Here is a 21,904-nt window from a genome sequence, read left to right as displayed (position 1 = left end):
CTTTGTTCACCATAGTGATTTCGGGATATTTACAGCTCATGTGAAGCTTTCCAAAATGTTTTACTACTCAACCCTTATTGCAGCAAACAGCTGTTGTGGGCCTGTTGAAGCACATAAGAACTCTTAAAAATAATGTAACATTTGCCTGTGAAGGAAGTGGAAGGATTTATGATTTAAAATATTTCAAATCTGTTTATGTTGTTGTCTAGAACAAAGAGCAACTGTGAATGGATGGTACATAAGTCATTCAACTTGTGTCAAAAGATTTTATTTTGTTTTGTACCTTTTTTAATCTCCTTATATGCCGATGACACCCTCCTTGTTTTTCCCTGTGTTTCTCAGAGTGTGCAAATGCTCACATTGTTGTCTCTTTGCCCTATAACAGATGATGCAATGTCTGAAGCTGGGCGCCCTGTCCCGCACCACTGCCAGCACACAGATGAACGTTCAGAGTTCGCGCTCCCATGCCATCTTCACCATCCACCTCTGCCAAGTCCGAGTCTGCTCTCCGGATAACAATGTAGGAAACGCATAAGGCTAAAGATTTGAAAACTGTCCCCACTGGTCATAACCAACAGATTTAAAGTTCGAGTGTTGCACATGTCGCTCCTTCTCATCCAGGACAATGTCACTGACAACCGGCTGGCTAATGACTCCGAGATTGATGAGTTTGAGACTCTGACCGCCAAGTTCCACTTCGTGGACCTGGCCGGTTCCGAGAGACTGAAGAGAACCGGAGCGACGGGCGACAGAGCGAAAGAGGGCATCTCCATCAACTGTGGACTGGTGAGGAAGCAGATTCTGATCTGTCAATGTGGAAACACTTAAGTGGCAGATCACTTTGGGTAGCTGAGTAGGGGAACATTTCCATGGAGCGACAGAGACCGCTGGTGGTTAGAGAAGCAAACACTCTTGGCTCTCCTCAGCTTGCCTTGGGAAACGTCATCAGCGCTTTGGGAGACCGCAGTAAACGTTCCACCCACGTGCCTTACCGAGACTCCAAACTCACCCGGCTCTTACAGGACTCTCTGGGCGGCAACAGGTTTGTGGGTCCGATTACTACAAGGCGACATTACAGGACACATGTTTATTCATTTCTTTATTTGCCAATTTTCCAGCCAAACTGTAATGATCGCCTGCATCAGCCCGTCCGACCGAGACTTCATGGAGACTTTGAACACGCTGAAGTACGCCAACAGGGCACGAAACATCAAAAACAAGGTGATGGTGAACCAGGACAGAGCCAGCCAGCAGATCAGCGCCCTGAGGACGGAGATAGCCCGGCTGCAGATGGAACTGATGGAGTACAAGACGGTAGGACAGGGGAACCGGGGTTGTTCAGACATACAAGAGGAGCTAAAGACTTGACTGACAATCTGGCTCTATGATGCACAGGGGAAGCGCGTCCTGGGTGAAGACGGAATGGAGGGAATCAACGACCTGGTCCACGAGAACTCTATGTTGCAAACGGAGAACAACAACCTAAGAGTGAGAGTGAAGGCCATGCAGGAGACCATCGACGCCCAGAGGACCCGGCTGACGCAGATCCTCAGCGACCAGGCCGGCCAGGTGTTGGCCAAAGCAGGTGGGCTCGTAGTTTCAGACTGTATGTCACTAACTTTTTGGATTTGAAATCTTAACCAGTCATGCCGTTGAAGGCAGGTTTCTGGAAATGTCACGTTTATCTTTGAGGACGTTTTCCTTAAAGGGAAACTCAACTGTGTTTTATCTGTTCACAGGCGAGGGCAATGAAGAAATCGGGAACATGATTCAGAACTACATCAAAGAAATCGAGGAACTGAGGCAAGCTTTTACAGTATTCATTTGCTTTGAGCATCTCGTCACATAAAACAAAAAGTTTCAATGTTTTTCGTTAAGATTTTATATGTGTATATGTTTTATATGTTATTATGTTTTTTGGGGGGGTTAATAACTGAATAACAAAAGATGCTCAATGGGAGATTTTATTTACAGAATAAAACCACACTACTTGAGGAGTTCTGGATAGAATATAATTACGGACAAAGCATTTTTTGTCATCTTAATTGCAAAATGTAAATATTCTTTGTAAAGTTTCAACTTGGTGTATTGTTCTTTCAGCAAACAACCTTTTTCTTTAGTTTGTATCCTCCAATTAATCCACAGATTACGACGTTATTTGATAATTATTTCAATTATCAATTGATCGCAATTGATTCGATTAATCGCTTCAGCCCTAGCATGCAGAACGCGATTTTTCAGACGACGTCTAAATCTCGACTTTGCGCGTCTCCCAGGGCGAAGCTTCTGGAGAGCGAGGCCGTGAACGAGGGCCTGAGGAAGAACCTGTCCCGGGCGTCGGCCCGCTCCTCGCTCTACGCCGGCCCCGCCTCTTTCCCCTCATCCGCCCTCATCGCCCCGGAGAAGGAGGCCAGCGACGTCATCGAGATGGCCAAGAAGAACCTGCAGAAGCTCAAGAAGATGGAGAAGAAGAAGAAAAAGAGGTGCGGCGCCCTTTCTTTGAGAAAGTTTGAGACGGAGACTCCGTCTTCTGCGGCGTTTCCGTTGGGCTGCTCTGTCTCACTCTCTGTCCCTCTGCTGTCTTGTGAACTGCCCCTGTTCTTGCTCCCGTCTTCTCCACGTAAACCTCCCTCTTACCCCGCCACGTTCTCTCTAAAGGTTGAGGCGGTACGAGGAGAATCAGCACCATGAGGCTGAGCTCGACAGGTCTGCACAGAATCGCTCACAAAATGGAACATCCAGACTAACGGACGGCATTTTGAATTAATCATTGACCCAAATCTTCTAACAGCTTCTTAAATCGACTAACCCTGACCCTTTTTCAGTCCCTGCAGGTGGTTTTTGCTCCTGAAAGGAGTTCCTAAATGTTTTTTGTTCTTTCCTGCACTCTAAAAGATGTTCTGTTGAACTTAAAATTTTGGATTTAAGTCGATCATTCTAGAAGGTATTTCAATGAAGTGTGCCGGTTTTTTTCTTAATTTACGTTTTGGCTCTGGATGAGTAACAGTTAGTCATGATTTCCTTCCTGCCATGGTGTGATTCATGATGCATTCACATTTAACAATCATCTCAATTCTTCCTCCTAATCTGACAAAATCTCTAACTGTTTATCCATAGCTGCTGAATGAACAGGATTGAACTTTTTTTTTTCTTTTTTCTTTTTTTTACAGCGTCGTCAAGGAGGAGCTCCCTGACAACGACCAGGAGAGAAGCAATGAGGAGGCGGAGGGGGTAAGTGGAGTTGAGATAGGAGCTCTTATTTTGAGATGTTTCATTTCTTCTTGCAAGATATGAACTGCGGGATTTGCTAAGCACATTTTTAAACAAATTGTTGTAAGATTCATTTCTTCATTTCATTTTCATATTAATTTTTTATGCACTCTGACACCAAGTATTGGAAATCATTAATTTCATTTTAATATACTATGCAATTTATTTGATTTGTTGCGTATTAGTGCGTTTGATTTATTTTATTTTTTCCCCTGTTTTGCAGGAGGTCAGCGGCCATGAGGACGGAGAAGACGCAGACGGAGAAGAGGAGGACTTTGATATGGAAGGAGAGGAGACGTCTGAAGGCTCCGACTCAGAGGAACTGGATGAGAAAGGTGAGAGGTCGTGCAGCGACAAAGCAACAAAATCCCACGCGACGGTTATGGAACTTTATCCGACGCTGCGTTTTTTTCCGCGCAGAGAACGTGCAGGCCGACCTGGCCAACATCACGTGCGAGATCGCCATCAAGCAGAAGCTGATCGACGAGCTGGAGAACAGCCAGCGACGCCTCCACACCCTGAAGCAGCAGTACGAGCAGAAGCTGATGATGCTGCAGAACAAGATCCGAGACACGCAGCTGGAGCGGGACAAAGTCCTGCACAACATGGGTAACGCAGACTTTAACTCCTGAAAACCCGAGTCCAAAATATTTATTTTTAGCTTTTTATTTCTTTCTTTTCTTTTTTTTTCCAGGTTCGGTGGAGTCTGGCACAGAGGAGAAGGCCAAAAAAATCAAGGTGGAGTACGAGAGGAAGCTGAGCAGCATGAACAAGGAGCTGCAGAAGCTGCAGTCGGCCCAGAAGGAGCACGCCCGCCTGCTGAAGAACCAGTCGCAGTACGAGAAGCAGCTGAAGAAGCTGCAGCAGGACGTGACCGAGATGAAGAAGACCAAAGTAAAGCTCCCCGCTTTCCATTCCGCCAGCACCAATGCCTTCTTTTGATTTACGTCAAGAAAACGAGAAAATAAAACTACGAGAATAAAGTCATAATATTCCAAAAATAAGGCAATACTACCAGAATAAAGTTGCAATAATATGAGAATAAAGTCAGAACATTACAAGAAAAGTTATACATGAAAAAAAATTTATAATGAGAATAAGGTAGTATTACAAGAATAGTCATACTTTTTATTGTCATATTGTTATGACTTTATTCTTCCATGATCTTATTCTCATGTTAATACAACTTTACTTTCATATTATTTTGACTTTATTTTCATTTCGACTTCATTTTCGTGATATCATGACTTCACTCTAATTTTTGCGACTTTATTCTTGTGATATTATGACTGTACTCTCTTAATACTACAAGTTTATTCTTGCATTATTTTGACTTCATTCTCGTAAGATTTTGACTGTACCACAACTTCATTCTTGCATTACTATGACTTTATTTTCACGTTATTTCGACTTCTACTTGTAATACTATGGCTTTATTCTCGTAATACTATGATTTTATTCTCATAAAATGACTTTCTTCTCATAATTGTATTTGTTTTTCTTAGTATGGCTCTCATACTCTGTCGCACTAATTACATTTTTAACATGGTTTGAATTTTGTCTTGACGTGTCCACCAGGTGTCGCTGATGCGTCAGATGAAGGAGCAGCAAGAGAGGAGCAGAGCGGCTGAGTGCCGGAGGAACAGAGAGATCGCCTCTCTGAAGAAGGACCAGCGCAGAGCGGAGGCAAGAAACACCAAAACCCTCAGAAACGAATACTAGTTTAATAGGAAAAGATGAAATTATTGGAAATCTAAACTGAACTCCTGTTTCAGCTTCAAGTGAGGCAGCTGGAGGCCCAGAAACGGCAACAGGAACTCATCCTTCGCAGGAAGAACGAAGAGGTTAACCAGGCCGCTCATTAAGAAAGCCAATTTAAAAACACAACCAGGTTTGAACATTCCCTCTTTTTTTTTGTTTTTGTTTTTCCCTCCTTTCTGTTTGCAGGTGACTGCTCTGAGGCGACAGGTGAGGCCCCTGTCGGGGAAGGCGAACAGGAAGCTGAGCTCGCCCGAGTTCGCTCAGGAAGCCTCGCCCCGGGCGATACCGGGACGGCCTCAGACATCCGGAGCGAGCCCTTCCAACGGAGCGAGGTGCGCCCACCTGAGCCGCTCCACCAATCACAGAGTTCGGGGGATCTGACTGAGTCGCCTCTTCTTTCAGGAGCTCCCCACTACGAAGGGGAGGCGTCCACCTGAACCGCACGGCCAGGACCAAATGGCAGTCTCTGGAGAGACGTGTCAGTGACATCATCATGCAGAGGATGACCATCTCTAACATGGAGACGGACATGAACCGTCTTCTCAAGGTAACGGTGGGGAAATGAGTCCAAGAAAGTAGAAGAAGGGGAAATAAAACTATGAAATTACAGTGGACTTGTTTATGTTTATAACTCTTATTTATGTGTTTCATTGGGATTCTATGTTACTCACCAACAAAATGGCATATTGTCAGTTTAGGATCTATGGAAGCCCATTTCTGCCATGAAAGAAAATATAAAAGCCCAACAGGAAGTCATAATTTAGAGTTGTGATATAATAAATTATGAGAATAAAACAATATGAATTTTTAAAAGTCAGAATCCTCTTAGGATTCTTGCTTCATTTTCATATAATTGTGATTTAGAAAGTCAAAATTGTGACTTTGAATCTCATAACTATGACCTAGAAATTATAGCTTTGAAAGTTGAAATTCACTGACTTATAATTAGGACTAAAAGTTTAAATTATGACTGAATCTCATTATAATGACTTACAAAGTCAAAGTTATAACTTTGAATCTTATAACTATGACTTTGAACTTGAAATTATGACTTCCTGTTTGACTTCTATTTTATTTTCTTTAATGGCAGGAATGGGCTTCCATAGTAGAGTAAAATGGGCGGAAAAAAAGCATGCCACACTTTTCACACTTTTATTTGTTATATAGGCATTCACTGTTTCTCTTCTACTTCACAATGACTTGTTATAAAATAAAAACCCAGGGCACGTTGTCTTCACCTGTCTTCTCACTGTTTCTCCAGCAACGAGAGGAACTGACCAGGCGGCGGGAGCGCGTGTCCAGGAAGAGAGAGAAGCTGGCGGCGGACGGCGCCGACGCCGACCGCTCCCTGGCTTCCCTGAACGAGGAGCTGGAGTCTCTGGCCGCCAACATCGACTACATCAACGACAGCATCGCCGACTGCCAGGCCAACATCATGCAGATGGAGGAGGCCAAGGTAACTTATACTAGCAAACTATTAGCTTAGCAGTAGAATATTCAAGATCCATTGTTGAGCTTCCACCAAAGCCACTTCTTGAATGTGTTTTTATTGCAGGAGGAAGGAGACACTGTGGATGTGACCGCTGTCATCAGCTCCTCCAGCTTATCAGAAGCCCGCTTCCTTCTGGACAACTTCGTGTCCATGGCCATAAGCAAGGTGCCTGCTTCCCCTTCTGTCACTTTTCTGTTTCCACCGGCTGTCAAAACAGTTTTCCCAGCTTTCTGAATTATTCAATAGATGCAGGGATGCTTTTCATATTTTATTTTATGTGTGTGGAAGAAAACTCTCAACACGGAAATTTCCCAACTATACTCATGAGAACGGAGGCAGACCTGTTCGAATTTACCAAACAACCAGTGGCGCTTGATTTAATTCTGAGCTCTGTTGATAATATTCACTCTTACTTATGTCTTTGATTTTGTTTCCTCGTCGCCATGGTTCCCGATTAGATAAAATTCAGAGCGAGTCTTTAATCGGATCAATTTGTTTGAATTAAGTCCATCAGATTAGATTTGATCAAACCTAATTGGTCTGATGAGAGAACGCCTCAGACCCAGGAACCAGAAACGCTCAAAAACGCTCTCTACGCCGTCGGGTTTTTTCCAGGGCTTGCAGGCGGCTCAGAAGGACTCCCAGCTGAAGGTGATGGAGGGGCGGCTGAAGCAGACGGAGATCAACAGCGCCACCCAGAACCAGCTGCTCTTCCACATGCTGAAGGAGAAGGCCGAGATCAACCCAGAGCTGGACGCCCTGCTGGGCAGCGCCCTGCAAGGTTGGAAACGCCAGCGAGCGCCCAGTAGCCGACCCGGCAGCACGTTGATCAACCTTTCCACAATCATCTTTTGATTTTAACCGACCGGCTGCGCTTTACTTTGCACGCTCCAATTCAAAAAGTAGAGAAAAAAAACAAACAAATAATAAAAAAAAAGATGAGTACAAATTAAAGCGCAGCCGATTTGTCCGCTTTGAATTCGATTTAATTTCTGTTTGTTTTTGTTTTTTGTTTTTTTGTTTCTGTTGTGTTGGTGTGATCTCAGAGTTAGGGTTCCTGCTACCAGGTGAGTGAGAGATACAAATAGAAATGTGACTGTGGTTGAGAGAGCGAGGTGCTGAACGTGCACACTACATGATTTCCATCAAAAAAAATTATAATAATGAGTGAAAATAAGGAAGAAGCCTTATAATAAACTTTTCTTGTAGTGGAGAAGAATAAATGGAGTCAATATTTCATAAATCAAACCTGCATTTTGACTATATTCACTCAGAAGAAACTTCTCAATTTCGACTATTTATTTATTTATTTTATTTTATTTTATTTTATTTTTTTAGAAAAATTGCATTGTTTGCCCCCTTTTCTGTAGAAAAACACTTTTTAAGCTGCATTTTTTAAATTTATTTGAAAATGACCTCTCAGGAGCGCTATAGTTAAAAAAATTATCTTTTAGCTTTAGATATTTCATTCTATTTTGGTTATTTCTGACCAAAGTTTAAGTCAGTGTTGAAGTTATTTAAAAGTTTCCTTTTCCTATTTTGCGTTACAGTATATAAGATTATAAAATTGTAAATCTTGAAGTGTGCATCTGTATTAGACTAACCCGCGTCCAGTAACTCCGCTGTAACCTGCATGGTTCGCCAGCCACTTCCTGGTCCAGTCCCATCTCAGGACTAAAACTTAACCACAGTAAAAACCTAAACCAACTGCACCTCCTGTGTCCACAGCTGTGTGTGTATTTTTTTTTGTTTTGTTTTTGCTTTTCTGTGTTTGAATATTTTGTCACTTGCGCTTTTTCCCTTCATCCCACACCCAACGACCTCTCTTCATCTTTGTGACCTCTAACTGTCCCGAGCTGCTGAAGATGGCGTCACTGTTGAGTTGCAGTGTTTTTACATAGGTGTAAAAACACACACACACACATTAATGCTTTACGGGTGTGTGTGTTTTGTGCTTCCAGCTGCAGAAAACGGGGATTGTAGCAGTAGCGACGAGTCCACTCCAAGTCCTGCTACAGATGGCAGGTAAATAAACAAACAAACAAACCATAAACTACGGTGTCCCTCAGGATTGCAATAAAAACCATATCTAAAAATTGTTGAAAATTGTGTACTTTTTTTTATTCTATAAACTTCATCTTGCATTTCCTTTTTTTTCTTCATTTATGAATTTGCAGCTTGACATCAGACTCAACTCAAGTCGTTTAAAAAATACAAGTCAGCCCAATCAGTTTGAAACAACAAATTATACTCGTCTTCCATTTTCTAAAAGACAAAAGTCCAATGATTCACAATAAAGTACAGCGGTTTTCACTTTGATATATGTTCAATTGATAGAGTTTCTTACATTGGCCACATTGCAGCTGTGATTTTACCGTTTTATCCCGGTGTATTTTGATATTGGGCTCAATAAGTGCACATTAAAATCACAAATGGGCCATTTCACTATCTGTCTGGTCTCTAGACAACTATAAATTCAGATCCAACTGAATCACTGTTTCTTAAGTTGTGCCTGAAATGTGACACAAAGCACTACTATGACAAGTCTGTGGAAATCTGTAAAGGAATTCAGCATAAAGTTATCAAAATTACAGAAAACAATCCAGAAATTCTGTTTTTTATAGGATCTTGTAATTAAGTGTTTACAGTAAACATGCTTCTTAGTGTTGGTCGGTAAAATAAAATCCCAAAAAATATGTAAGCAGTTTGGATTTGAATGTTGGAAGGGTTTAGCAAGATACAGGAAAGTGAAAACCGGAATCTTCTAGTCAATATAATCCTAAATGTTCTATTCTAATACTGAATTAAAGTGAAAACGAAAAATTGTGGCTTGTATCATTTCTTCATATGTCCACTTCTCTAACTGACACCACATTTTGCGTTTCAGCACGCTGTCGTCAGATTTAATGAAGCTATGTGGCGAATCAAAGCCGAGAAGCAAGGTAGATGACCATGCACGTGTTTTAAACCACCATTTTGCAGCATTGGCCAGCGGCTCTTGGTGAATTGGATTATTTATATTTCAACCCATCCTGGCTCCTCAGGCTCGACGGCGGACCACCACCCAGATGGAGCTGCTGTATGCCAGCAGTGGGGATTTGTCCTGCGAGTCCCCCACCGGAGACTTCCCGGCCCCTCTGCTGCCCCTCGCCGAGCGCCTGGAAGGGCCAGCAGACATGTGGGGTCAGGCAGCTGGTCATGCCCCGGACCGCGAGCGAGCCGTTTCTCCATCTGCACTGTCTGCCAGGCCAGCTGGCATGTAAGTTCAGAGGCAATATTTTTCAGAGGAGGGCAGGAATCTCAAAGAGAAACGGAGAGAGAAAGTTCCTTGTACGGAGTCTGGGAACGCAGGAAGTTTGAGGAAAAGAAACCAAGAGTATCAAAATGTATTTATTTTTTTATACTGACCGGATGAATTGTCTTGTCTTCAGTTCTGGATCTAGATCACCTACGGGGGTGGAGAGGAGGCAGCTGGAGCGTTCGCCTCTGAACCGAAGGAAGGTGCAAGAAAAAGGGCCCATCGTGTCTCCCATGGCAACCCCCACACAGATACCATCAGTGGGTGCCACGGAAACTAAAACTAAAGGCAGCGAATACAAATCAATGTAAAAACCTATATTACTCAAACTAACTGTAATGGGGATTTTTCTCTAGCCGTGCTTCACGTTTATGCAGCCTGCTGCTTGTCAATATAGATACAAACTATTTTCAGTACTAGAAGATGCTCAAATTTTATCTATGTTTAATTGAACACAAGTGGAATATGAAGCTTCCTAAGCTTTTGTGTAAATTAGCATGCAAACGCTCAAAAGTTATGTTCCAGTTTTACATCATTTTTAAGTGTTAAAATTGTTGAAATACAACCTTCTTTACACACAAATTATAGAAAATTATTTACATTACAGCTCTGTTCCTAAGTGTTATTAAGTTAATACAGGTAGCCAGAATGCTAGGTTACATTTGACTTTGTCCTGTTTTCTCAGGCTGGATGAATCCCCTGTATTTGAAGGACACAGGTAATGTACTATAATCTGTTTTAATCATTTATGTTAGATTCTCTGGTTGGCACTTTTGTTTTCAACAAAGTAGAAAGTAAAGACTTTAGTGTGACAGCAAAAGAATTACATCAATATTTGTCATGGACAGGCAGATTAAAGAATGCAAAAAAAAAAGTCTAAAGTTGTGTTTGATGCTGAAATCTGATTTTATTTTTAGTTATTTTCTAATGAAATTTCAAATAAGTCAGGAGAAAATAGGCTGGAATGCTTTTGTGAATTATATATTTTTTTAAACAAAGATTATTTTTAAAAAATGGAATCAATTGGAAGGGTTAAATAAAGCTGATCACTAAAACCTCAAATGCAATTAAACCAAACTCACTTCTGAATAACCAAACAGAATTAATGTTTAATTAATTTAATTATTAAATAGGGACCTTTATGACTCTTTATCTCTGCATAGTTTGCCATTTTCAAGCAGTTGGTTAGTAAAATGGCTGTGAAAATGACAAACAGCTGTATTTCGTTACTGTGTAATGCTTGTTTTCAGAGGTGTGATCAATCCGGTGGCAGCTCCAAAGAACAGCCGCGGCACCAGAATTCAGTGCATCCACGTAGCTGAAGGCCACACCAAACCTGTTCTCTGCGTGGACGCAACGGATGACCTACTTTTTACTGGCTCTAAAGGTAAAGACCGAAAAACGCGACATCAGATTCTGTCAATGTGTTTCTCCTAAGATTACACGCAAATCTTCGTCTCAGATCGGACCTGCAAGGTCTGGAACCTGGTGACGGGCCAGGAGATTATGTCCCTCGCAGATCATCCCAGTAGTGTTGTCTCAGTCAGGTATTGTGATTTTTGTTTAGAAATGACCTACTCTGATGACAATTATTGCAAAATTGCATTCTCTCCCGAATAATTATTTGCTTTTATCACAGGTACACCTCCAGTCTTGTCTTCACCGTTTCCACTGCTTACATCAAGGTCTGGGATATTCGAGACTCCGCCAAGTGCATCCGTACGCTCACGTAAGTACACGAGCTCATGCAAGATGGGATCATAAATGATCTAGTTATTAGATATGAGTTATTTATTTATTTATTTTTGAATATCAGATCATCAGGCCAGGTGGGGTCGGGGGACACATGTTCATCTGCTCGGAGTTTATCCATCCCACCCGGAGAGAGTCAGATAAACCAGATCGCCCTCAACAATTCTGGCTCGTTTCTGTACGCTGCTGCTGGGAACGCCGTCCGCATGTGGGACCTTCGCAAGTACGCTGCCAAACGCCGAGCTTTAAGAGTTGCAGTCATGCAAACTATTTGCAACAGCTCAAGTTCATTATGTTGCCGTCAAAAGGTTTGTTCAAAGCACTAATTAAACTATCCTCTCTCAAGGTTCGTGTCTACCGGAAAGCTGACGGGCCATTTGGGACCTGTTATGTGTCTAAGCGTTGAAAAGCTGGGCCATGGACAGGACGTCGTTCTCACCGGCTCCAAAGACCATCATATCAAAGTAATTATTATTATCAATATTAACATTACAGTAGAATATCTCCTGTATTTACATTTTAATAGTTTTTTTAACGTTTAAAGCTGCTTGTTTCCCAGTGAGATTAACTAAAAACAGTAAAAATCTAAGTAAATCAGTACTTTCTTCAAACGTTGGTACTAATCTCAGGAAGATATGGGTCAAGTTTTATTGAAGTGACGCAAAACAGAAAGGAAATTTGAAAAATGTATTCCCTACACTTTTTTTTTTGTCAAAAAGAGATCTAGTATCATGGTACCGAGTGCACCTCCAGGGGGTGCACCCACAGTTTCTGAATCACTCCGTTATACCCCTCGTTATCAGATCGGTCATCACTAACCCTCTCCGCTTTTCCAGATGTTTGAGGTGACCGAAGGTGCTCAGGGCAGCGTCGGCTCCAGCTATACGTTTGACCCCGCCCACCAGGACAGCGTGGAGTCTCTAGCCGTTCACAGAGACGCCTTATATAGCAGCTCCAGAGATTATTACATAAAGAAGTGGGACATGGCCAGCAAAACGCTTGTCCAGGTGAGACGATGTCGCGGTTTGGATATCCATGAAGTCGATATGATCTGGGTTTGACAGCTGGTTGTGTCGTCACCTTACAGTCGGTCAGCGCCCAGACTGACTGGGTCAGCGCTCTGGGCGTCGTACCAGGCTCCCCGGTGCTCCTCAGCGGGTGCAGAGGCGGGCTGCTTCGCCTTTGGCACGCAGACACACTGGCACCCCTCGGTGAAGTCCAAGGACACGACAGTCCCATCAACGGCTTGGCAACCAACAACACCCAATTGTTCACAGCTTCAGAGTAAGTCCTCATACAAGTGCTATATGTTTTCACCATCTCCTATTGTTTTACTGTTTTATTTTATTTCTGTTTTATAGTGACCGCACCGTGAAAATCTGGGAAGCAAAGAGCTCCGTGGAGGATGGAATCCACTGACACCAGCCTCTTCCCACACACATTGGACTGTCTACTTGTCAACATTAGCTTTATTCTTTGAGTTTGAGACGTTGAGCCATGGCTGGTGTCCCACAGGGATCTGTGTCAGGAAGACCAACTTAGATGAAGTAAACTTTTCCAGGTTTAAACAGTTGCTAATATTTTAGGTCAGAACAACTCACAATGAACTCATGGAAGCCTTGGAAGTCTATGCTAAAGTTCCAGGTTCCACAAGACTGTTTGTTTGGTTGATCAGGGAGTCTTTTTAAAGCTGCTGAGAGAAAAGAAGCTGCGTTAAGGAAATAGTTTGATGTGATCGTATCCTGTGTGTTGACTTGATGTGTGATATGTCTTCCAGACAATGCTGAACAGGTCATTTTGTGTGTGTGTGTGTGCTTGTGTGTGTGTGTGTCTGTGATGTTTTTGTTCCCAGTTAAAGGACCAAACTACTGAGGATTTGCTTCGAAGCTGTTACTGCCAAATGCGCCGGAGTTAAACACTGAAAGTCTCTAAAAAAAAAAAAACATGCTTTAAGGTCTATCAATATGCATGTTTTTCCTATTTGTTTTTCTTCTTTTCTTTTGTTTATCAGAGAGTAAAAGAATAGCACTACTTCATGATATATTTACAGTTCAGGCTTTCAGGAAAGCATAAAAGGCTCAAATTACAAAACGTGTCCGTCTGGGATAATTAGCTTAATTTGAAATGGTAATTAGCCTTGCAGCCTAAGATTTTTAATACCTTTTTGAATTAGTTTTGCAAACAGTATTGACTTGTTAACCGTGGCTGTGTTGTTTTCATTAAGGCTGCAGCTTATTTTCTCTTTTTTTTTTATCTTGAGAAGTCTATCAACCTGGAATCATGTTCTTTCACGTTATTTAACATCTGAACGTCAATGACAGGCCGTTTGTGATCTGAACGATGTGAAAGCAAATACTGTACGTTTATGTAATCAAGCACCTTGTACTTTTCAGCTCAAATGCACCCAGTAGAACGAGTCAAACATATCGAAGTGGGTCCAGGAAGAAAAAGAAAGAGACAGGCTTTTGTCGGCTGAAAATGCGACCTGTTCAAATCCCTAAATCAGTCACCACAAATGGAATCAAATGTTTGAAAGATCTCTGAAATGCTACTATTTATTTATTTTTTTTCCTTGAATCCAAGATTATTATCCATTATTTCTGCATCACTAGTGACTGTACATGTGTTCAATGTATTGTCCTATGTGTCATAGACGATTTGCACAGAATCGAAGGGATGGATTTCTCTTTGATCAGTTGTTTATTCCGTGCCTGTCATAAATCCTGAACTGTACGTTGATTTATTTATTCTTGTGATGTGATTTTTGAGGACTTTCCTTCGTTGGGAAAAGATCAGGTAAACATTTTTTTAATAACGTGGCGTTGAAATTTGATGTATCGATAACGTTGCGCTCTTCTTTGGAGGCAGCGCTGTGTAGCACAGATTGCATTGAGGATCATGGTTTTCTATACCAATGACTGAGTAATTTGCTTTAGATGATCTTAACTAATCAACGAGGCAACTCAAGATGTGAAGACTCCCTCTGATTTTCTAAGTTGAGCTGAAAGTTAAGTTTATTGTGTAAATATATTTGTTTATTCCGCTGATTCTGCTGTGCGCAGCTTCTTGTAATGGGCATATCAGATACAGTGTGTAAATAAATTGTGATAAAAAGTGCTTTGTAACAGTGTAGCAGTGTGTGAGATGGCCACGCGGTGGCAGTGTTGTTCAGTGTTCCTTTAATAATAGACTGTGGAAGAAGGCAGACTTTCGTTTACTGTCTTCCCATAAAGAAATACTTGAATTTGTAAGACTTACAAGGAAAATGAACGTTTATTCAATCCCTCTTAAAGTTAGAACTGAAGTAGAAATATTATTTCTGAGCTTACAACGGGAGGAAAAAAAAGAGAAAGGTAAAACGGGGTCAGAAACTCCACCTGAAGGCGAAAGCTAATGTGACGAGTGATGGAACGATCAATATTTAATGTTCAGCTGCTTGGAAGAATCGCATTGACCCAGAGCTACTCCGACTGTTCTGCTTTACAGCATTACTCCTAATAAGTGCTTTCAGATAAAAATAATAATAATCCATCCTGCTTTTGACAAGGAATAACAAATCAAAACAACCGTGATATTTAAGTGGTGCGAGATTTTCAAACCATCAGGACAAGAAGCAGATTTGCGTTCATGATGTACGTCCTCACCAAGCAGCTCAGAAACTAAATGAACATTGATGCTCTGTTTTAGAGGCAGTGCAATAAAAATGGTAGTCAGCTGGAATTCTCAGCTTGTCTATCATTCAAAACGTAAGCAAGAGTGGCATTTCAATTAAAATAACATTGATATTTACACAGGAGCGCCGTCTATCACATGCCATCCTCCTTACTCTCTGCTAGGGAACAGCTCGCTAGCATGAACACCAGTGACAGGGATTGCTGTTTTGCTAACCAGGTTTCCGGTAAGGGCAAGTTGTTTTCCCACCATTAGCACACTGAGTAGCACCCAGATGAGCTTGATGGACAGCTCTAAGACCCTCCTCCTTGCTGTGATTGGTTATTTCAGATGGAGCCTGGTGTATTTCTGCAGATAGGATCATATGGAGAAGGCAGAGGAGCTTGGTTTTCTCACACGTTATATTGTGACGACATAGTGACAATTTCAACAAATACGTAAAGAAATACATATTGTTTATAAAAGCTTTAAAAGGGCAGTATTATGTGTTTTCCAGCCGTGTAGTGAGGAGGAGCTGTGCCTCTGTAGGCGGGGCTAGGTCCACCAAGGCGTTTTGTACAGCTGAATGGTTGCCATGGGAGATTAGACGATTTCTTCAGCATTCAAAAAAGAATGAAGGCAGCACTCAAGGCATGTTTTTTGATGAGGTAATAACTATTAGATGATGTGAAGCTTAATTTTTTTTTTTTACTTTATACAGGCCTTTAACAGTTTTTTTTTTTTTTTTTTTTTTTACAAATAAAAAGCTGTAAAAAAAAAAAATCATTTTTAAAACGTCCTCCAAGTTCTGAATCAGCATAATAATCCCCAGAGCATCACACTCTCACTACCATGTTTGACTGCTGAGATTTAACACAGCAGCTGGAGTTAAACGCGATTGCTTTTAGTCGACTGTGGGCTTCTTTTAAAGCAACAACAATCAATTGTTGAACTGAACCAAATATTTCAAACTTCTTGCAACAAATTTCACCGTCAGTTTGTCGCTAAAACTTCCCAAACGAACCTCCGCATTATTCTATAAACAGACGAACCAGAATAGAATCGCATGTTTTTATGGAGCAGCACGTGGATTTTACATGAATAAAACCTATGCAGTCATATGGACCCCCAACAGGATGTTGCCAAGCAACTAGTGGAGAGACCCACATAAGGCGATCAACACTCCTTTATGTAGATTTTGCTTTATGTGTAATGGATATGAGCACAGCTCAAAGAAATTGGAATACTATGGGAAAAAAAGTTCAATTTTTTGGTTTATTTTGGAAACTGAAACTCAGACTCTTAATTTATCAAACATAGATTATGTCTCGTAATTCTGCCGATTACAGCTTGAACTTAGTCTTCTGCTGTAAATTTCGTCCGGTCTTTCTTGTCAAAACTGTTTGTTTGTTTTCTTGTATCTTCTGGCTAACAACAGAAGAAGAAGAAGAACAAAATTCTAAAAGACTTTTATTAGAAAAATACCAGGTTTTGTGCCTTGGCAGCTTTTTCCTAGTATGTGGAGGAACTAAATAATGGCCTAACTGCTGGAACATAGCCTTTATTATCAGTTTTTTCCAAGAAATCAATAACTCCTTCTCAGACAGCCTGCGTGGGCCGAAAGTTTCCCTTCCAGTTTAATAGTAGCGCAGTGTACAGTCCTTTTCGATAATATATCCCCCTCTAATCTGTTCAGTGAAAACATTGATTGGTGATGCTTGGGTCTGACCAGATGCTCTTGTTTCACCGTTAAATCTGCCTTTGCAACGGGAGTTGTACCGCTGCAGGCATTTATATAGAATACAATCAATTTTGATTATTTCCTGTGTGAAACAATGGAGGAGATTTGGCTTTATCTTTTGCTTGGATGTTTTTTAGACACTCGTGTGTTGAAGATTTTGCTGGACATTATTCATGCTGCCTCTTTTCTCGCATTTTGTCACATTTATCAACCGTTTAAGATAAATATTAAAAGAATTTAATGTAAAAATCAGAGTTAATATCTCATATGTAACCAAAATGGCACATTTTGAACTTCGCCCTGAAAGCACGTCGCCCTGAGCACACTATCGCATGGTGGTGGCAGCATCATGCCGTGTGTGTGTGTGGGGGGGGGGGGGGTGCTTCTCGACAGGATGCAGAAGTGGGTTTGCTGCGATTAATTGTAGCAATTGCAGACGAATGGTCAGTCTACGAATTTTTCATTCCGGGATGGAAAAACACATGCAAGCCACACATTTAAGACTTTTTGTGGCACTTGACACGAGTTCTCCGAGTTCACTTCGTTTCAAATTCGACGCTTGCTTCCAGTATCCGCCGTTACCAGACGGATTGGAGCCATGGCGACCGTCTCGCGACGGAAATAGAACACAACGGGAAGGTAATGGAGGCAGCCGAGTGGCGGTTGAGGACGTTCTCCGGGCGAATCCTCCTGCTAAAAATCCCAGAGCTTGAACCGATGAGCCGCGGCGCTGCTCCCCCAAAGGCCAAACCCCGTCCCACTCCCAGAGGAGACAACAACACGGATGTGAGAGAGAAACATCAGTGACATGTCTGCAAAAGGATTTCAGCGTGAAATTGGAGGACTGCATTTCATCTTTTTTTTTTTTTTTTTAAAAGACCTGGCATCTGTGCCTAATTCACCGTTTGATGTTCATTTGCAAAAAAAAAAAAAAAGAGCGGGAAGAAAGAGGTGGGATGTGAATAGTGATGATCAGGTGGGGGGATATTACTGAGAGAGCAAGAGGGAGAAACGGCTGACAGTGAGCAGGTCAAGCGTGTGCTGCAGCTGACAGGATGGGTCTCTAGGAATGGAGCCGTCTGCAGTGGGTCTCTGTGTATAGTTGCACATCAGTAATAAATATGTAGGTGTCAGTGGCTGTTAAATCAAGAGGGTTTTGCAGCTGAACTGAGTAAACGAGTGCGTGCACCATGCTACATCACCACTACCCAGGCAACAAGCTGGGTAATGATGTGAATTTTTTTTTTTTTAATCAGAAAATTGAGGGATAAAGTTTTTTTTTTTTTTTTTTTTTATCAGAATGAACTACTCAGAATAATTAGGAGATTTCTGTTAAGGTTCCTGCTTCCAAAACAATGCAGGTAATGTTTCGGTGTTTCTTCCTGGTCGGTTTTATTCTGATTTGCATTCTCCAGTAATTTTGCTTGCAAGGAAAGCAAAACAATAAAAAAAAAAAAAAATTAAAAATCTCTTCCATATCTCTAGGTTAAGCTTTTCCAAAGTCTCACTAGTGCGAAGCACCTGAGCTTCATCAGGTGTTTGTACCATCAGAAAATAGGTCAAACCAAATGATGCAATCAAAAAAAAAAAAAAAGAAACAGGAGTACGACTATTAATCTAATTTACAAACTCACTTGAGAAATTGTTTTTGAAATGCAAATTCAAAAACGATGCTTCCTGGCATGGTTCATTGTAGCTCAAAATGTTACTTCAACAACAACAAATAATCCCATACAAACAAATTAAACCCCCCACATGGTTTTGCCCAGTGATGAAATCGATGACATCATGACCTTCAGAAAAACAGGAAGTGCTTGACGGGCTCCTCTTAGACGCCTGTCCTTGGTAGAGTATCTGAACTCAGAGGCAAACAGTGGTGAGAACAATCAAATAACTTTTAACACAAATGAAATTCTCACTAAGTAAATGTTATTTACTTTAGGATGTGCTTGGGTGCAAACTGAGGTAAAAACTAAGAAATTTTGGTGTTGTTTTGGATCAATTTTTCTTTTCAAAATTGGACTTCTGTGCATATTAGTTTCCAATGGAAACACTACGATTGAGCACAAGGTGAGCCATACATGTACTTGGTAGACTTCAATCTTAGGTCAAAGGTCAATAATCCATTTTATGACAAGCAGAGCTGTCAACTGGTAAACTTTAATGACTGTTAAGGGTGAATCCAGGAAAGTCTGGCCACTCGATTCTAGCTATGGCTTCCAAAAGTTGTGACCTGATTTTAGTTTGCGTTAACACCTGCGGACTGACAGCCAAACGGAGTGACTGCCCTATTGTTTAAGAAAGGGGATTGCAGAGTGTGTTCCCATAGCTCAACCTAAACTGTTGGGGTAGATGCTCCAATCCGGATCCAGGAGGAGCGGCTTTGCTTTAATGCTAGAATAGTGGACCAGATCTTTAATGATGCAAAATTCTTGAGTTTATGTGAGTTTGGTTGGCCGGTTCAAATGTGTTTTATGGATCAAGAGGGGCTGTTTGATCGTGTCCCTCAGTGTTCGTAAGGACAAGCCGGTCCTTGTACGCCCCATAGAAAGATCTAAGTCTACACAAAGTCAAGTTTATTTTTAGTGCAGGATGGAATTCCTAAGGACTTCCACGTGTTCCCAATCCTTCTTTTGGTGAATCTCAAGTTATGTTCGTGGAAAGGTCGCTCTGGTTTGGCAATCTTCAGGAGTTGATGTCTTTCTGGCAACGGCCTTCAGCTTGCAATGAAGTGGTTTGTAGCCAAGTGTGATGGCACCAGGATGAAGGTCTCGCTGTCTGACGTGGAGGCAATGGTTGTTGATATGAAAAGAGTGGACTTCACCATGTTTGGAGAAAGTTTTTCCCTCAAGAACTTGAGTTCAAATACCTTCATGTCTTCCAGGTGAATATTGTCCCTATGCATAAGGAGGTCTGTGTTACCCATGCAACCCCATCTTGTCTTGATTGGCTGGATGATTTTGTCATTTCCGTGTGATTTTCCCTCTCTGTGGGACTTAGACTCATGACAGTGATGCTTAAATGCAGTAAGCCAACGAGTCCATGCTAATTTCCTGGCCTCTTGTGAGTGTAGCCAGTAGTGAACTCATCTGCCCCCACACGAACCAGAGGGCGGGGACATGACGTTTGCCCAAAGGTGCTGTAATGGTTTTCACCACCACCACCACGCTACTCATCAAACCCAGGGCGTGTCAGAGAGCGTGTGAGACGGCTTTATTTAGAAACGCCGTAAACACACTGAGTAATGCAGGGGATGTCTTATATTACCGTCCAGTGACTTTATTATCTACCCACACACTCGCAAACTGATGAAGCGCACGGTTGCTTTGTACTTTTTCCCAAATTATTTTAAGGATTTTTTTTTTGGGAGGTCCAACAAAAACCCCAGAAAAAGAAAAATTCTGTTTTTGTTGCTCCCTGATGACGTTACATTAAGTACGCTCTCTTTTCCTTTCCGTTAATCCGTTCATGTTCCACATGCCGTCCTTTATCTCTTTGCTCACTTGTATGCAAACACACATCAAAAGACAAACCCTGGGCTTTATTGCTCTTGACATCATGGACATTCCCAGAAACGGCTCCAACTACCTGAGGTCCCTCATGAAAACACAGTGTCCTCATAATGTGCCACTCCAATATTTCTCAACATTCATTTTGGTGTCGAAATAACAGTGTCTCTTCAAACGTGTTCTCTTTATATTCAGATTTTTACATTTCGAGTCAAAAGTTACAAGAGCGCTGCCTGTAGTTGGAATTTTGACGTGGAATGTCGGGGATTAGAGGAATGTTATTGTCATCCAAACTTTTTTCTTAGCTAGAAGATACATTTTTGTTTATCTTTTAAGTAAAAAAAAATGGCCACTGTATTTTCTTGAACAGAATGTATCACCTTGTTTTCCACCTATTGTATGCCAATATTAACACTGAACTCAACCTATTATTTCTTGTACAAGTCGAGGGTCCAGCATAAGATGAAATAACGTTGAGGGCGCGGGGGGGTAGCAGTGCACCGTTGCCCTGGGTTTCATAAAAACGTTGAGTCGGCCCTGGAGAATGTGGTAACTGGGGCTTCCAACTTGAACTGAATAGAACTGGTGTGAACGAGACCATTGAAATGTGTGACACACACAGGCACGTGCTCACAGGAAGGAGTTTGCATGAAGAACGAATTCTGTTTGATTTATTGCTGATTGTACCGTTGTTGTTGTTGTTGCTGCCACTTCCACGCCAATAAAAAAAAAAGAAAAGAAAAAAGAAGGGCAGCTGAAATTCAATTAGCTCAATACAAGTCAGTTGAACAGCAGTGAATCGGAATCGAGAGACGGAGCCAGGAAAAGCGGGGGAGGGGGTTGAAGAGCACGAAAAGAAAGCTGGAAACAGGGGGATAAGCACGCAGAGAGGAGGGGAGAGAAAGAGTGAAGTGACATCACATTTCTCAGCTCCTCATTCCTCTCCTCCTCTGTGGCACCTTTGCTCCACTTCTCGCCGAGGAGGCGCGCGCACAGTTCGCTATTTATCCTCCTCCGTCGCTCGTAGAAAAAAAAAAAAAGGGGGCTGGACTGAAGGAAAGGAAAAGAAGGAAAAGCTCGCAAAAACTGAAACCATGAACAACACTTTCCTAAACATGGCGTCGATAGGCGACTTCGACCCGCTGAACCCTTCTATTCCTGCCACCAAAGTTGAAATCACGGTGTCCTGCAGGTAGGCGAATGGCTCTTAATTTTTTTTTTTTTTTTTTACACCTGCTTTTTGTCTGACATGCTTACGGGGAAACGAGGGGGGGGGGGGGAGGCGGGAAACGCTGCTGAGGACTTTATTTGCTTACAACTCTGGCAAGTTTGTATTGAACCCAAACGTTTCAACCAAGGTGTTAATTTTATATACCATAAAGGTGTGACTGAAACCTTCAAGAAGTGAGACGGTAGTTTGGCACTTTTAC

General features: G+C 41.8%; 2 protein-coding genes across 3 annotated transcripts in view; both read left to right on the top strand.

The window, feature by feature from the left end:
- The window catches only part of LOC103459533 (kinesin-like protein KIF21A), a 30,607-nt gene extending 15,917 nt beyond the window's left edge, over positions 1 to 14,690 (top strand). Inside the window, exons 5-37 of one of the 2 annotated variants that reach the window (XM_008401171.2) lie at positions 386 to 520; positions 622 to 786; positions 927 to 1,042; positions 1,119 to 1,314; positions 1,396 to 1,585; positions 1,740 to 1,803; positions 2,277 to 2,483; positions 2,659 to 2,706; positions 3,171 to 3,231; positions 3,494 to 3,605; positions 3,691 to 3,879; positions 3,965 to 4,164; positions 4,849 to 4,956; positions 5,046 to 5,114; positions 5,218 to 5,363; positions 5,434 to 5,578; positions 6,293 to 6,487; positions 6,587 to 6,688; positions 7,139 to 7,304; positions 7,570 to 7,590; positions 8,485 to 8,548; positions 9,411 to 9,465; positions 9,568 to 9,782; positions 9,955 to 10,128; positions 10,507 to 10,539; positions 11,072 to 11,208; positions 11,284 to 11,368; positions 11,461 to 11,550; positions 11,638 to 11,796; positions 11,920 to 12,037; positions 12,410 to 12,580; positions 12,661 to 12,857; positions 12,935 to 14,690. In XM_008401171.2, the coding sequence (XP_008399393.2) occupies positions 386 to 520; positions 622 to 786; positions 927 to 1,042; positions 1,119 to 1,314; positions 1,396 to 1,585; positions 1,740 to 1,803; positions 2,277 to 2,483; positions 2,659 to 2,706; positions 3,171 to 3,231; positions 3,494 to 3,605; positions 3,691 to 3,879; positions 3,965 to 4,164; positions 4,849 to 4,956; positions 5,046 to 5,114; positions 5,218 to 5,363; positions 5,434 to 5,578; positions 6,293 to 6,487; positions 6,587 to 6,688; positions 7,139 to 7,304; positions 7,570 to 7,590; positions 8,485 to 8,548; positions 9,411 to 9,465; positions 9,568 to 9,782; positions 9,955 to 10,128; positions 10,507 to 10,539; positions 11,072 to 11,208; positions 11,284 to 11,368; positions 11,461 to 11,550; positions 11,638 to 11,796; positions 11,920 to 12,037; positions 12,410 to 12,580; positions 12,661 to 12,857; positions 12,935 to 12,992 (4,191 nt within the window). In that variant the 3' untranslated portion in view covers positions 12,993 to 14,690. The remainder of the gene's footprint in view (positions 1 to 385; positions 521 to 621; positions 787 to 926; positions 1,043 to 1,118; positions 1,315 to 1,395; positions 1,586 to 1,739; positions 1,804 to 2,276; positions 2,484 to 2,658; positions 2,707 to 3,170; positions 3,232 to 3,493; positions 3,606 to 3,690; positions 3,880 to 3,964; positions 4,165 to 4,848; positions 4,957 to 5,045; positions 5,115 to 5,217; positions 5,364 to 5,433; positions 5,579 to 6,292; positions 6,488 to 6,586; positions 6,689 to 7,138; positions 7,305 to 7,569; positions 7,591 to 8,484; positions 8,549 to 9,410; positions 9,466 to 9,567; positions 9,783 to 9,954; positions 10,129 to 10,506; positions 10,540 to 11,071; positions 11,209 to 11,283; positions 11,369 to 11,460; positions 11,551 to 11,637; positions 11,797 to 11,919; positions 12,038 to 12,409; positions 12,581 to 12,660; positions 12,858 to 12,934) is intronic. The other variant, XM_008401173.2, reaches the window with a different exon arrangement.
- A 6,024-nt stretch (positions 14,691 to 20,714) lies between these two features.
- The window catches only part of LOC103459532 (copine-8), an 83,785-nt gene continuing 82,595 nt past the window's right edge, over positions 20,715 to 21,904 (top strand). Inside the window, exon 1 of the mRNA XM_008401168.3 lies at positions 20,715 to 21,666. Coding sequence (XP_008399390.2) covers positions 21,569 to 21,666 — 98 coding nt within the window. The 5' untranslated portion in view covers positions 20,715 to 21,568. The remainder of the gene's footprint in view (positions 21,667 to 21,904) is intronic.

This window comes from Poecilia reticulata, chromosome 23, assembly GCF_904066995.2.
Source record: "Poecilia reticulata chromosome 23, P_reticulata-male-v2, whole genome shotgun sequence".
NCBI classification, from domain to species: Eukaryota; Metazoa; Chordata; class Actinopteri; order Cyprinodontiformes; family Poeciliidae; genus Poecilia; species Poecilia reticulata.
Note: the sequence above shows the minus strand (reverse complement) of the source record. Positions and strands in the feature narration are given on the sequence as shown.